The 12174-nt window shown below is 39.3% G+C and overlaps 1 protein-coding gene across 2 annotated transcripts in view; it reads right to left on the reverse strand.

Annotated features, from left to right (window-relative positions):
- Window positions 1–6278: 6278 nt before the first annotated feature.
- The window catches only part of LOC130924420 (neuronal acetylcholine receptor subunit beta-2-like), a 53492-nt gene continuing 47596 nt past the window's right edge, over window positions 6279–12174 (reverse strand). For both annotated transcript variants that reach the window (XM_057850978.1, XM_057850977.1), the window contains 2 exons: window positions 9927–10899; window positions 6279–8103 (listed from right to left, as the gene is read on the reverse strand). In XM_057850978.1, coding sequence (XP_057706961.1) covers window positions 7948–8103; window positions 9927–10899 — 1129 coding nt within the window. In that variant the 3' untranslated portion in view covers window positions 6279–7947. The remainder of the gene's footprint in view (window positions 8104–9926; window positions 10900–12174) is intronic.

The following is a 12174-nucleotide window of genomic DNA, read 5'->3' on the forward strand; positions in this document are numbered from 1 at the left end:
GATAGGTCCAAAAAAAATGCCGACTCCGTAGTCCCCTTTGTCAATTGTATCGTGTATTTTTTCCGTTAGATCAAGTACTGCCATATATGTGCTATTTTTCTTTCTAAATCCATACTGCAATGGTACAATGATGTCTAGCTTGTCTAGGTAATTATTTAGTTTGTTGTAAACTACTCTTTCCAATACCTTAGAAAGGGTAGGCAGAATAGATATTGGTCGGTAATTGCTCAGATCATTTTTATCTCCAGATTTAAAAATTGGTGTGATTCGTGCAATTTTTGCTGTTTGAGGCACCACTCCAGAGAGTAGAGACAGATTGATACAGTGGGTAAGAGGTCCAGTAATAATGTTGGAAATGCTTTTCAGAATTTTATTGGAAATCCCATCTGCTGCAGCTGAATTTGAATTCTTCATATTCATGATTATTTTATAAACTTCATCATCAGTAGCTGGATTCAGGAAGAAGGAGCCCAGGTAAATAATCTCTAAAGGAGGCATCTTGAGGCTGACTGATTTTACTAGATATATTACTACCAATAGAGACAAAGTAATTATTGAATTTGTCAGCAAGACTGTTATTTGTGGTGGCTGCAGCTGTACTATTATCATGGTCAGGGAACACAGGAGGTTTTTGTTTTTTGCTTAGGACCTTGTGCAGTACTCTCCAGCATGTCTTACAGTCACCCTGTGATGTTTTGGATAGGGACAGTAGGGACAAAACACTACCAACTTTTCAAGATGCACAAATCGTCCCCACCAACTTTTAAGCAAACTTATTTGCATTATTTAATGTGTTCAGTTAAATAGGTCATTTAGATTGTCTTCTCATATATTGTAACGGTAGAATTGACTCTACCATTATTAAGTGAATTATTTTTGTTATGTTCAGACCTACATTTACCCCTTTTTCACTTGCTGAATGTGTCGCTCCATTTTTTTTCCCTCAAACGCATGTTTGACTGGCTGATGACTTCACCCCCCCCCACCACCACCACCACCACATGCACATTCTCACAGTTCATAATTACGTTGCATGTCGACGTGCCCTCCTCCGCCCGCTTCGAAGATGAGGGATATTCGAAGTTTTTTTCGGCCAGCAGCCACTGTAAGTAATGGAAATACGGTCATTTTCGGACTATAAACCGCTACTTTTTTCCTTCATTTTGAATCCTGGGCTTATAGTCCAGTGCGGCTTATTTGTTTATTTATTTGGGTTAATAGGTAACACTTTATTTGACAGCAGTGTCATAAGACCGACCGTCATAATTATGACATGACAGTATCATGGGCATTGCTGAATGCTTATGACAGATGTCATTAATTGTCATGCGGCAAATTATGTCATTAACTCCATTTATGTCCAGCTCGGATATTTTACATCCATTCAAAAGTGAGATAATTTGCCGGATAACACTAAATGACATCTGTTATAACCATTCATTAATGCTCATGACAGTGTCATGTCATAAATATGACTGTCTAATGACAGTCTTAAGGTGCCACTGTCAAATAAACTGTTACCAAATACCATAACTAGCAATTAATTAAACTGGCACAGTAACTGAAGACATTTTCAGCACAGAACAATGAATTTTGATTGTTATTAACATCTGTAGCGCTGCAATGCATGCTAGGAAGCATGTTGGACAGCAACAGTGTTGTCAGCAGGTGGCAGCAGAGGTTGAATGTCTCCCTCAAGGAAGCAGTGATGGCCAAATGAAGCTTTTTGAAGCAATGAATATTGGTTAATTTGGTCTTAAGACAGTCGTATGATGCCGCTGTCAAATAAAGTGTTACTGCTTAATATCTTTTGGTGTAAATATCCCATAATACAGTGAGGACAGCTTCGGCTTATAGTCCAGTGCGGTTTATCTATAAACAAATGTCGTTTTTGTGTCAAATTTGGTGGGTGGCGGCTTATAGTCAGGTGCACCTTGTAGTGCGAAAATTATGGAAATAGAGTTGGCATTACCATTACAATAAACTGTGTGAACTTGCTAACCTGAGTAGGAAGCTGCTTAGGTACAGTAGAAGTGTCCTCCTGTATTTGTTTTCAACTATGTTAACGATAATTAAACTGTGAGAAATATACTGTAGTAAACTTTGCTCAGTTGTAAGAAATATAGTGAACCTAGGTTTAAATCCTTCTCCCCAGTTTTCATTTTTATTTTACTTTTGTGGTCTTAAAGCAGACCAAAGGAGCTTTCATTGTTTTGTTGAGTTTGGCCGTGCTTGTGGACAAAAACAGTAGTGTTTATCCTGAAGGAAGGCTCCATTTTATTTCTTTTCGTTATTTCATGACTAAGAATTTTTTTTGTTATATTTAATTTCTTTAGAAAGACAATTTGGAGTGGTAAGAAGAAAACTGTTTTTTTTTTTGTTTGTTTGTTTTTTGCGCATTCCTGGATACTTAAGAGATGATTAGCAAGTTTGCATTTCTTGTGTATGTTAATATAATTTGACCTTGACATTTGACATTTATTCTGGAAGTTTTCAAAATGTTTCTTTAGTAGTTTTTTAAAACAAGGGATACAATCAAGTGGTGTATCACCTGAACCAATACGTATGCACTGCAAAAACCCACCTCCTCAAAACTGGAAAAAAATAAATAAATAAATACTTAAATTCCCTTGTTTTCAGTATAAATTATCTGCCAGTGCTTCATATACATTTTCCTTACATTTCTTGAAATAAAAATTGCTAGCTGAAAATAACAGACTTATTTGAAACAAAAAGTTTGTATATTTAATCTTAGAAAAAAATTGTTAGTCAGAAATGTACTTAATTCAAGGATAGATATTGTTCAAAATGTTATATGAAAGCATTTTTTCTGGATTTAGGTGAAAAATGACCGACTTTTAAATGTATGGGCCTAATAAGAACAAATGGTAATATTTACTAAAAGTAAGTGGAAGAATCTGATGCATTTATCTCTTAACTAGCCTTTAAAACTAAAAAAAAAAAAAAAAGATGGGGGAAAAAATTATTCGACTACATTTAAGAAAAATGATCAGATTAAGGCATTATACTGTAAAATTTGCAGTGTGAAAGTTAGTACTAGTCAATGCAGATTTAGTTTGCATTAATCATTTAGTTTATCAATTACGTATTTAGGTTCCTATTGGTGAGAAATGTAACCCTGACCGCTGTTCACCCAATCTGTTTGGTTTTATTAATCTCCTGTCCCCAGCAAAAAGTGTACATGCAGCTTATGCTGTTATATCGTCCCTACCAATATTGAGACCAAACCTATGCCCATGGTATTCTGTATTTTTTTAAAACCCAATATAGTATGCTGAATTGCCCTTCTGTTGTAAAAGGGAAAGCTGCAGTGTCGCAAACGACCACTGGCAGGCAGAAACGAGCTCTTGACGCCTCTAGGGGAAAACAACTTGAGGGGAAATTTATGGCTGAATCAGTTACCTCTGAGGCCATTTTGAACTTGCTGTAAGGTTTGCACCACCTTTGTCTTCTCCCAGGAGTGAGCGGCTGCGTCTGCAGGATAGATGAGCCCCTGACGCAATTGCATGCTAGCCACAGATTCTCTAATGCAGTTATGTAGAGCATAAATATCGACCCGGGGTGCTGAAATGGCAGGTATAAATCGTAACGGTCCTGTGGAAGATAATAGGCGAGATGGACAGCATCTGTGGACTATAGGAAACACATCAAATTGCTGACACTCACCAGGCTGCATCGCAGTGTTGGAGTATACAGATGCATGAATGCATGTTTATCCCTCATGTCATATAGTATACAGCATGCTGACACTCATCAGACTGCATTGCAGGCTTGGAGATGCACTTGCGTGAATGTACTGTATGCGTGCATTTGCTGAGTGGGGTCCGAGGATGAGATGACAAATAGTAAAAAAATGCATACACATACATGTACTGTCAGATCTGTAGTCTGTATGAAAGGTAAGTACTTATTGATTTGTCAGTCAAACATGAAGAAGTCCTTAATGTTGCCTCCTCTGACAGTAAATAGCCCAGGCCTTCATGTTTATGAGCAGGCTTCATCATCCCACCCTTTCGTGATGTGTTCAAATTCAATATCATCTCTTCAAGTTTGGGTTTTTTTTTCGGTGGAGGGTGGGTGTCTAACAACAACCCGAGTTGGAGTATGGCACATTGGATGCAATCTTTACCTTTATAATGAACTTCATGATGCAACTTTCTCCTCCCAATCATCATTCAGTTGTTCTTTTAATGAAAATTGACGCAGCTGTCAAGGTTGTTATTTATGAGTCATGAGGCTATGCACAGGGAAACATGCAAGTCCAACGATGAGCTATAATTGCTGAATCCAACTCCAATTCCACGGCTGTCACTACTTCTGTAGGATTATGTCCCTTTTTGACACACATTGGGGGGGGGGGGTGTTTGAGTATGTGTGTGCATTTACATTACTAATGTTGTGAACCCATCACTGTTGTGGATTAGTATCAGCGCAGGGAATTGTGCAAACACGATGTGATCGGCGGCAGCATGACGCCAACAGATTTGCGTGATGCCTTTGGGCTCCATTTTAGGCTGGGCGTCACAGTTTTCGGAATTGTCTTCCATCTGATAAAGAGGGTGAAAGAACATGAGATTTTCCAGATTTATAATCTTGTGCATGTGCGTGTTGTCAGTTTTTGTTCCAATTTAACAAAAGGTGGCATTGAACCGCTCCATTTAAAAGGATGCCTCCTGAAATTTTTAATCAGGTGAGCAACTGAGGTGTACATAGCAAAGAGATCCCTGAAACCTTTGGTGCAAATGCTGGGGTTGTAAAATATATGCAGGTTATGGTAAGCAGGGTTAGGCATCGCGCATCGATGGGATCCGGGACTAACACACCAATGCTCCTGGAACTTTCTAACTTTTTAAATTTCGATTCCATGTTTCAGTGCCCTGACCGCCAATCGTAAAAAAAAAGAGCTGCCGAACACCACGAAGAAGAAGCCACATGAAGCGTATGTTTGTGCATTGCAGCTTGATTTCAACCATGGACACGTTGCGGCGGCGCTTTAAAGTTTGGCTTGTCAAAGAAAAATGACCCGTCAGCTCAGTGCAACATTTACAACACAGCGATATCATGCAAAGGTGGCTGCACGACCAATATGATTGACGTAGCGGGCTGCCGCCTCCGTTAAAATCAATAGTATTAAAAGTATCTTTAATTTTAGAATCGGTTTTACAAATAAAGAATCAATAGAAGAATTTATACTAATGCTTCGTCGTAGATCCAAGCTAAGGTACATGTATATAAAGTGTGTAGTGGCTCACAGCTACCTTACCCGTATGTAACATATGCGACTTTTTCTTGTTTTCTCATGTTTATGCATTCAAGCTTCATCTACTGTCCATTCTCCACTGCAGGAGACACTATCTGTCCAGAACGCTAATGCTTACTGCCTGAGGAGGCAGATATGATCATTTTTCTCAACAAAAATTCTTTCTGATTTTATGCTGTTACTGCTGCTAATGTAATCTGGGTTTTACAAGTTGTTTGTTTGTTTGTTTGTTTGTTTGTTTGTTTGTTTGTTTGTTTGTTTGTTTGTTTGTTTGTTTGTTTGTTTGTTTGTTTGTTTGTTTGTTTGTTTGTTTGTTTGATATTCTGCACCAGGTTAGCCCATCAGTGGGAGCTCAATAGCATGTAAAAATGCCTGCAGCATAAGACACTCTAAAACATAGGCAAATAAATATGCGTAAATGTTTTCTCCGTGAGCTTTTGAAAAATAAACATCTTTGTGAAAGTGCACTCCTGTGGAAAGAAACTTCCTCATATTCAAGCGCAAAGATTGATATTTATATACAAGTTAAAAATAGCCCTGTGAGAAATTCATAGTTAATTGAAAGTTTATTTAATTTGAAAAAAAATATTGGGAGGTTAAGAAATTAATATAAATTATGCAATTTTTTTACCCTGTTTATTAAAAGAATCGCAATCGAGAATCGTTTGAAACTGGAATCGGAACGTGAAATCGGAACCGGAACCATTCAGATTCCAGACAATGCCCAACCCTAATGTAAGTGATGTCAGAATAAGCATTATGTGCTCCCTCTTACACATTCCATTTAAGAAGCAAGTAGCAGCATTCTGAACCAACTGTTGACCAGAAGTACAGAAAATGAATGGCTTGATAACTGATGATAATAATACAAGGCAGTTTGATGAAGTTTGATAGAGAATTTATGACCCGTACACAAGAAACCTTTGTGCAAGTACAACAAGCTGTTAGCAGAGTTAAATGGCGCGATGCCTCTCTTTACAATGCTGAGTCAGGCTATCCCAAAGTGTCTACACAATTAATGTTTCATCAGATCAGCGTGTTGCTTTCACTCTATTTTATTGATCCAGTTAACTGACATCAACTCATGTTTCCTTACATCCATCCACAATACAAACAATTGGATTCAAGACAAAACAAAAGATGGAGAACACTTTTTTTCCTTACTTGTGTTGGCCTCAGTGATCGATGACAGTAACTACAAGTATTTGGACATGTAAATTTTAGACAGGAAAAGCAAGAGAGGCAAGGCTGTTTGGCTATTACGTTCTTCCCTGTATAAAATACTTGATAATGTTATTGCTGTTGTTTTTTGGTGATCATTAACATAACATTACTCTGGAGTTAGAACTTTTTATATGACGCAGCAAGAAGCTAATAAACCAACAGAACTGTATGTAAGGGTGTCACACAAACCTCCTATGTTTGCTTTTCTCAGTAATAATACTGCATGTGTGCCTCTAGGAAAGAACACATGGAGGAGATCTTCTTCAGTTTATCTACATCATATTTCGTTCCTTTTAGCACAATGTATATCCATACTAATTCATTTGTTTTGTTTTTTGTCTTTGGGCTCGTGGGAAAGCAAAACGGGTTTATGCATCATGCATGTGGCGTCAGGAGAGTAGAAAGGAGTCCCAGCAAGGAGTTAAACCAGAACAAAGGTCATCATGAGTGAGGTTTGGGAACATTTACATGTCATTAGCATGCTACCTTGGAATATTATGTGATATCCAACGCACGGGTTAAAGTAAAACGGATGGGATTGCATTTGCCTTCTAATTTACATTTGCAGAACAATTACTGCTGGAAGTATTATAAAATAAAATAACCAGGCTTATTGGTGCTGTGCTTGAAAAGGGCCATTGAGATGTAGTGTTTTAATTTAGGTGAAGCCATTACCCAGCAATATCATTTTGGGGGAACATTGCTTTTTACACATCCACAATGCATGGATGAACTCCCATAACGTTTAGAATTTGTGTTTATCTCAAGTAACAGATCTGTTGACACGCCAAGAGGGTCAACAATATATTACAATATATGGAAACATTTTTTAGGTTATATATTTACAATATTCCTAGAATGTTTTAATTATTCATCTTAAAATGATTTTCTGGACATTGCTGGTTTTTATTTTGTCCCAGCGTGACTTTGACTGTGCACTAGTGCACAAAACAAGGTCCATAAATGGATGCTTGAATGAGTCTGGTGCAGAAGAACTTGATCTAAACTCCATCAGAAACCTTTAGTGTGAACTAGGACAAATAGCTTGATACCATTAAGATTGAAATCAGGAGGTCATAGAAAGAAGATGTATTTAGACCCACAAGGTCCCACACCTCTTCAGTAACTCGTGTTAGTGTGTTTCACTATTTTCACCCTTTGATGAAATGAGAGCAACAAAACCGGCATTTTTTTCCCATTCAAAATTCAATCATCTCTGCTTTTTTGCTTGACGTGGATGATGAAAAAAGCTGGTCAGGAGGAGGACAAGTACTGTAGGAAGAAGGTTAAAGTGCATCTCAGTGTCAGGTGAAGAGGACATATAGGAAGATGATGAGTGAAAAAGATTGGGCTCACGCTAAAAGAGGGGAAAAGAGTCAATGTTGATTTCTTGTTCTTCATTTATGGGCTCACATTGGGAGCACAAGTTCAGGTGTCATCTTTTAGTTCTGCTCCATATCTTCAACTATGGGTGTGTTATAACTCTGGAACAGAGGCTGCATGAAGAGGCCCACAGTTCCCACCACACACACACATACAAAGATCCACAGGAATAGTCGGTCGATCACCATTGCGACGTACTTCCAATCCTCTATGATCTGTAAGAAGACAGAAGTAAGTGTTAGAAAACACAAATGGTTTATTTTATGCACTGTGCTGTATCTACAATCTTTTACAATCCATGACAAAGATCTGCGGTAAAATATTGACCAATCTAATACAAGTGACTCATTTGATTGCAAAATAATGACAAGCTTTCTAACTTTAGCCCTGAATGTCATGTCGACTGTTAAGAAAGTTCAGTGTCCTCGTGAACAACTTCAAAGTTTATGAAATCTTAAAATGAACTAATTCAGTTATTAATTCAAAGTTTTAAGCAGTGGTTATAGTTCAAAATGAAGTTGAAAGTGCCACTGATTCTGATTCGCTGTTGATGATGAGATTAACACAAAAAGGTAAGATTCCATCCACTGATTGTCAAATTACGACTTTTAGATAGTTGTAAATTTACCTTGCATGTTGTGTAATCTATCTGGAATGGGAATTTACTCACCAAGCAGCTACATTAAAGGGAACCTCGGACTTAAAGACTTGTAGGCTCTAATAAGCCACAATTGTTCTTTTTTACTAAAATATGTTATTTGAAACACATATATTATTGCCATTGATTCAAAAGTCTATAATATTTATTACATGTTTGACTTGAGGAGGGTGCCATGTTTACACGCGCAATGCATGCTGGGGGTGATGACGTGGTTTGGCTGGACTAGGAGAATAGCTGTGCTAGCTAGCAAGCGAAGCTAGTATGACGGGCTTGCCACCCGTCCCTTGAAATAAGGAATCGTTCCAAATTGGGAATGAAAATTTGCGTTCTGTATTGAACCAATACGGAATATTTACATTATGAATAGATGCATTTCTATGCATTTTAGGAGTTTTGAGGGATGTCCCTTTTTTTTGGGCCTGTACGGTTTTCGCGTGAGGAGGGCGTCCCTTTTTTCTATTTCTGAAACGTGGCAACCGTTTGACGACTGGAATGATACTGTCACATTCTGCTGCTGGTCAGATTGTTTTATTACAGAGCTGTGGGATGAGTTCACAACGTTGTACCTGCATCCAATTCCACCTCATCAGCAGTGTCTTTAAACCGATCCTAGGCGGTTTGCCGAGATATTGACTTGCTGCCATTTGACAGTTTGTATATCCCTTCATTGCTAGTTGCATCATTGCCCTGTTTTTTTCGTTTGTCTGCCTTTCACCACGGTTTTCCCTCATTTTTTTTTTGTTTTTTTTATTGATCCCAATCTACCGTCACAAACCTTTTTTGTGTCTCCCTTTTCGCGATCGCATGTTTTTTTTGTGTGTGTTCACTAAACCCTTTTACGCAGATGTTGTTGTCCCTATTTTATAGATGTCTGCTTGCTGTCTGAAGTGAGTCGCGTTTTCTAATTCCGTGGTCAAGCCAGCTGCATCTTTCTTTCAGTCGCGTTTCCTTTTCAGGTTTTAGGGTTACCACACAGAGACAAACACTGCATTTGGTTTGCGATTGCTTTATAACAAAAACTATTACGCTTACGTCACACGGAAGTATAGTCCTGTGGTCTAGATGTTTGTCTGTTGCACGGGAAATGTGGGTTTGAATCCCGCTGGAGACCTTCATTTAATTGCTTTTGCTGATTGTTTTGTGAAATATCAACAGTGCTGTCCTGCTCATCACTTTTCCGCTCGGGTGCAAATATGATAGGCGGAACCGACGACATGTTTATGTAGCTAAGGAGTGACACTGTGGAAGTACTGCAGCGCTGCAGTATGGCTTGTATATGAACAAATAGTTTTCATGTAACTATTGTGGGTGAAACTTAGTCAATTGTGTCTTTTGGTCAAACAATTACAGCATGTGATCTGGGGAATGGAAGCCTACCCCTTCATCGTCATCTTCGCTCTTCATCTTGTCCGCAATATAGCGCACTCCATCCACAGCGTCCTCAACATCAATGCTGCTTTTCAATGTCGTCCTCTTCCTGAACTCTGTGTTGTCAGCAAAGTCGCTGAACGTCCAGCCGTACCGTTTAGCCGACTCCTCGTTGACGTAGAAAGATGACGAGGAGTCGGCCAGTCCTAAAGAACCCGGCCCCGCTTTCTTCTCTGAGCACGATTGCTGTTGGTGTTTTTTCCGGAATCTCTCGCGTATGTTGGATCTGCCGGGTCTCCTCATGAAAAGGTAGGAAGGAAGTTGGTACATGAAGATGCGTTTGACCCAAGGAGGCATGGTGTGCGTACTAGGGGAGCGATGGTGCACATTGAGTACACATACACTGGTAACGATGGAAAAGGTGACAAGCACCATGGTAAACATCAGGTACTTCCCGATCAGAGGCACTGCTAAAGATGTGGGTGGCACAATCTTTGAGATAAGGAGTAAAAACACAGTGAGGGCCAGAAGCACAGAGATGCAAAGCGTCATCTTCTCACCACAGTCTGATGGCAGGTAGAAGACCAGGATGGCCAAAGATGTGATTAGGATACAAGGGATGATCAGGTTGATGGTGTAGAACAGAGGTTTTCGCTTAATGATAAAGTCATAAGTGATATCCAGGTACCTGATGTCATCGGGGTCTTCATTCTTGCGGCCCGGGAGCGATACAATGTCCCATTCTCCACTGGGTTTGAAATCATCGCGGCTGGCAAAGTCACTCAGGAGGATGAGGTCAATCTCGGTGTGGTCGTACGTCCACGAGCGAAACTTTAGGGTGCAGTTCTGCTGGTCGAAGGGAAAGTCGCGGACCTCGATCTTGCAAGCCGACTTGTAGATGGCGGGAGGGAGCCAGGCCACCTCGCCATTGTTGGAGACCACCGCGTTGGAGTAGAAGGAGACTTCATAGGTGCCGTCAGCACTGAAAGACAGGGAATAAAGCAAAAAAAAAAACTCAGATCTCTGATCTTCTGAAACATCATTTCGATCAAGGTAAAAATATGTATGTACTGTATATTTTCTAAATCATTAACATTAATAAGCCAAATTCATTTAATTTGTTGCATTGTGGAGACAAAAAGTGTGACATGAACTCAAATGTACTTTTATTTTTTTTTTTTTTCAGGACCATTTCTGTCTATAACACAATTGTTAAAATTTTCCATTTAACAGGCGCATGTTCAGTATAAACAGATGTTATCATCCTTGGGGAAGTATTCTGTTTCAGAAAAAACTGGCGCCTCATGTCAACAATCTGCCCCTCACCTGCCTCCAATATGCTGAGACATTCCTTATGACTCGATCCCACCAAAGCTGCAGGCTATGCATTATAGATATATAGACTATCAATTATAAAATAGGTCAGGAATCCAGCTTCACATTCGCTTTCTAATGCTAGGAGAGGAGGGATGTTGGGGTTTGAAGAAACCCTTCATGCTATACTAAAAATGAGTGTCTCTTTCTTCATTTTGCGACCTCCAGCCACATCATCCCCTATCATTTGGATCCATTCTGCTTGTTGTTCGGTTTTTCACATTGGCCGGCAATCTGTCATCATTAAAGTTTCATGGCTACAAGGCCAGTGTAATAAAACGGTGGACCACCACAGATCACCACACAGTTGAAGTAAAGCCAGGTACGGAGCTCACATTTGATGATCAAAGTTGATGGATTTATTATTTTGATCAACATTCCTAAGAGGCAGCTTTGCGATGGTGTTGTAATTTACCACACCGCTGACCTATGGGTAGTGGTCTGTCTTCACACTCAGTAAGGAGGCTACTAATTAATTGCTTTACGCCAGGGGTGTCCAAACCTTTTGCAAAGGGGGCCAGATTTGGCATGGTAAAAATGCAGGGGGCCGACCTTGGCTGATGTCCTTTACATAGAACAATATATTTAAGCAAAATTTAGCAAGCCATTCAGTGTGTCACATTTGTTTTATTATTTTTTAATGAATAATTTCAACAATCTCGCAACTAGCCTTTGCGACGTTCTCTTTCGACTCTCGGGCTCTTGCAAAACACTACTGCTGTAAAATTAAACTAGCTTTAAGTTGCTTCAATTTCTCGCTGCGTATCTTCCCTGTAATATTGTCGTACATGTCAGCGTGTCCTTTTTGGTAATATTGCCTCATTGAAATCTTTAAAAACAGCGACTGTCTCTTTGCAAATGAGGCAAGACACAGTTGTTGCGT

The sequence above is a fragment of the Corythoichthys intestinalis genome, chromosome 11 (genome assembly GCF_030265065.1).
Source record: "Corythoichthys intestinalis isolate RoL2023-P3 chromosome 11, ASM3026506v1, whole genome shotgun sequence".
NCBI classification, from domain to species: Eukaryota; Metazoa; Chordata; class Actinopteri; order Syngnathiformes; family Syngnathidae; genus Corythoichthys; species Corythoichthys intestinalis.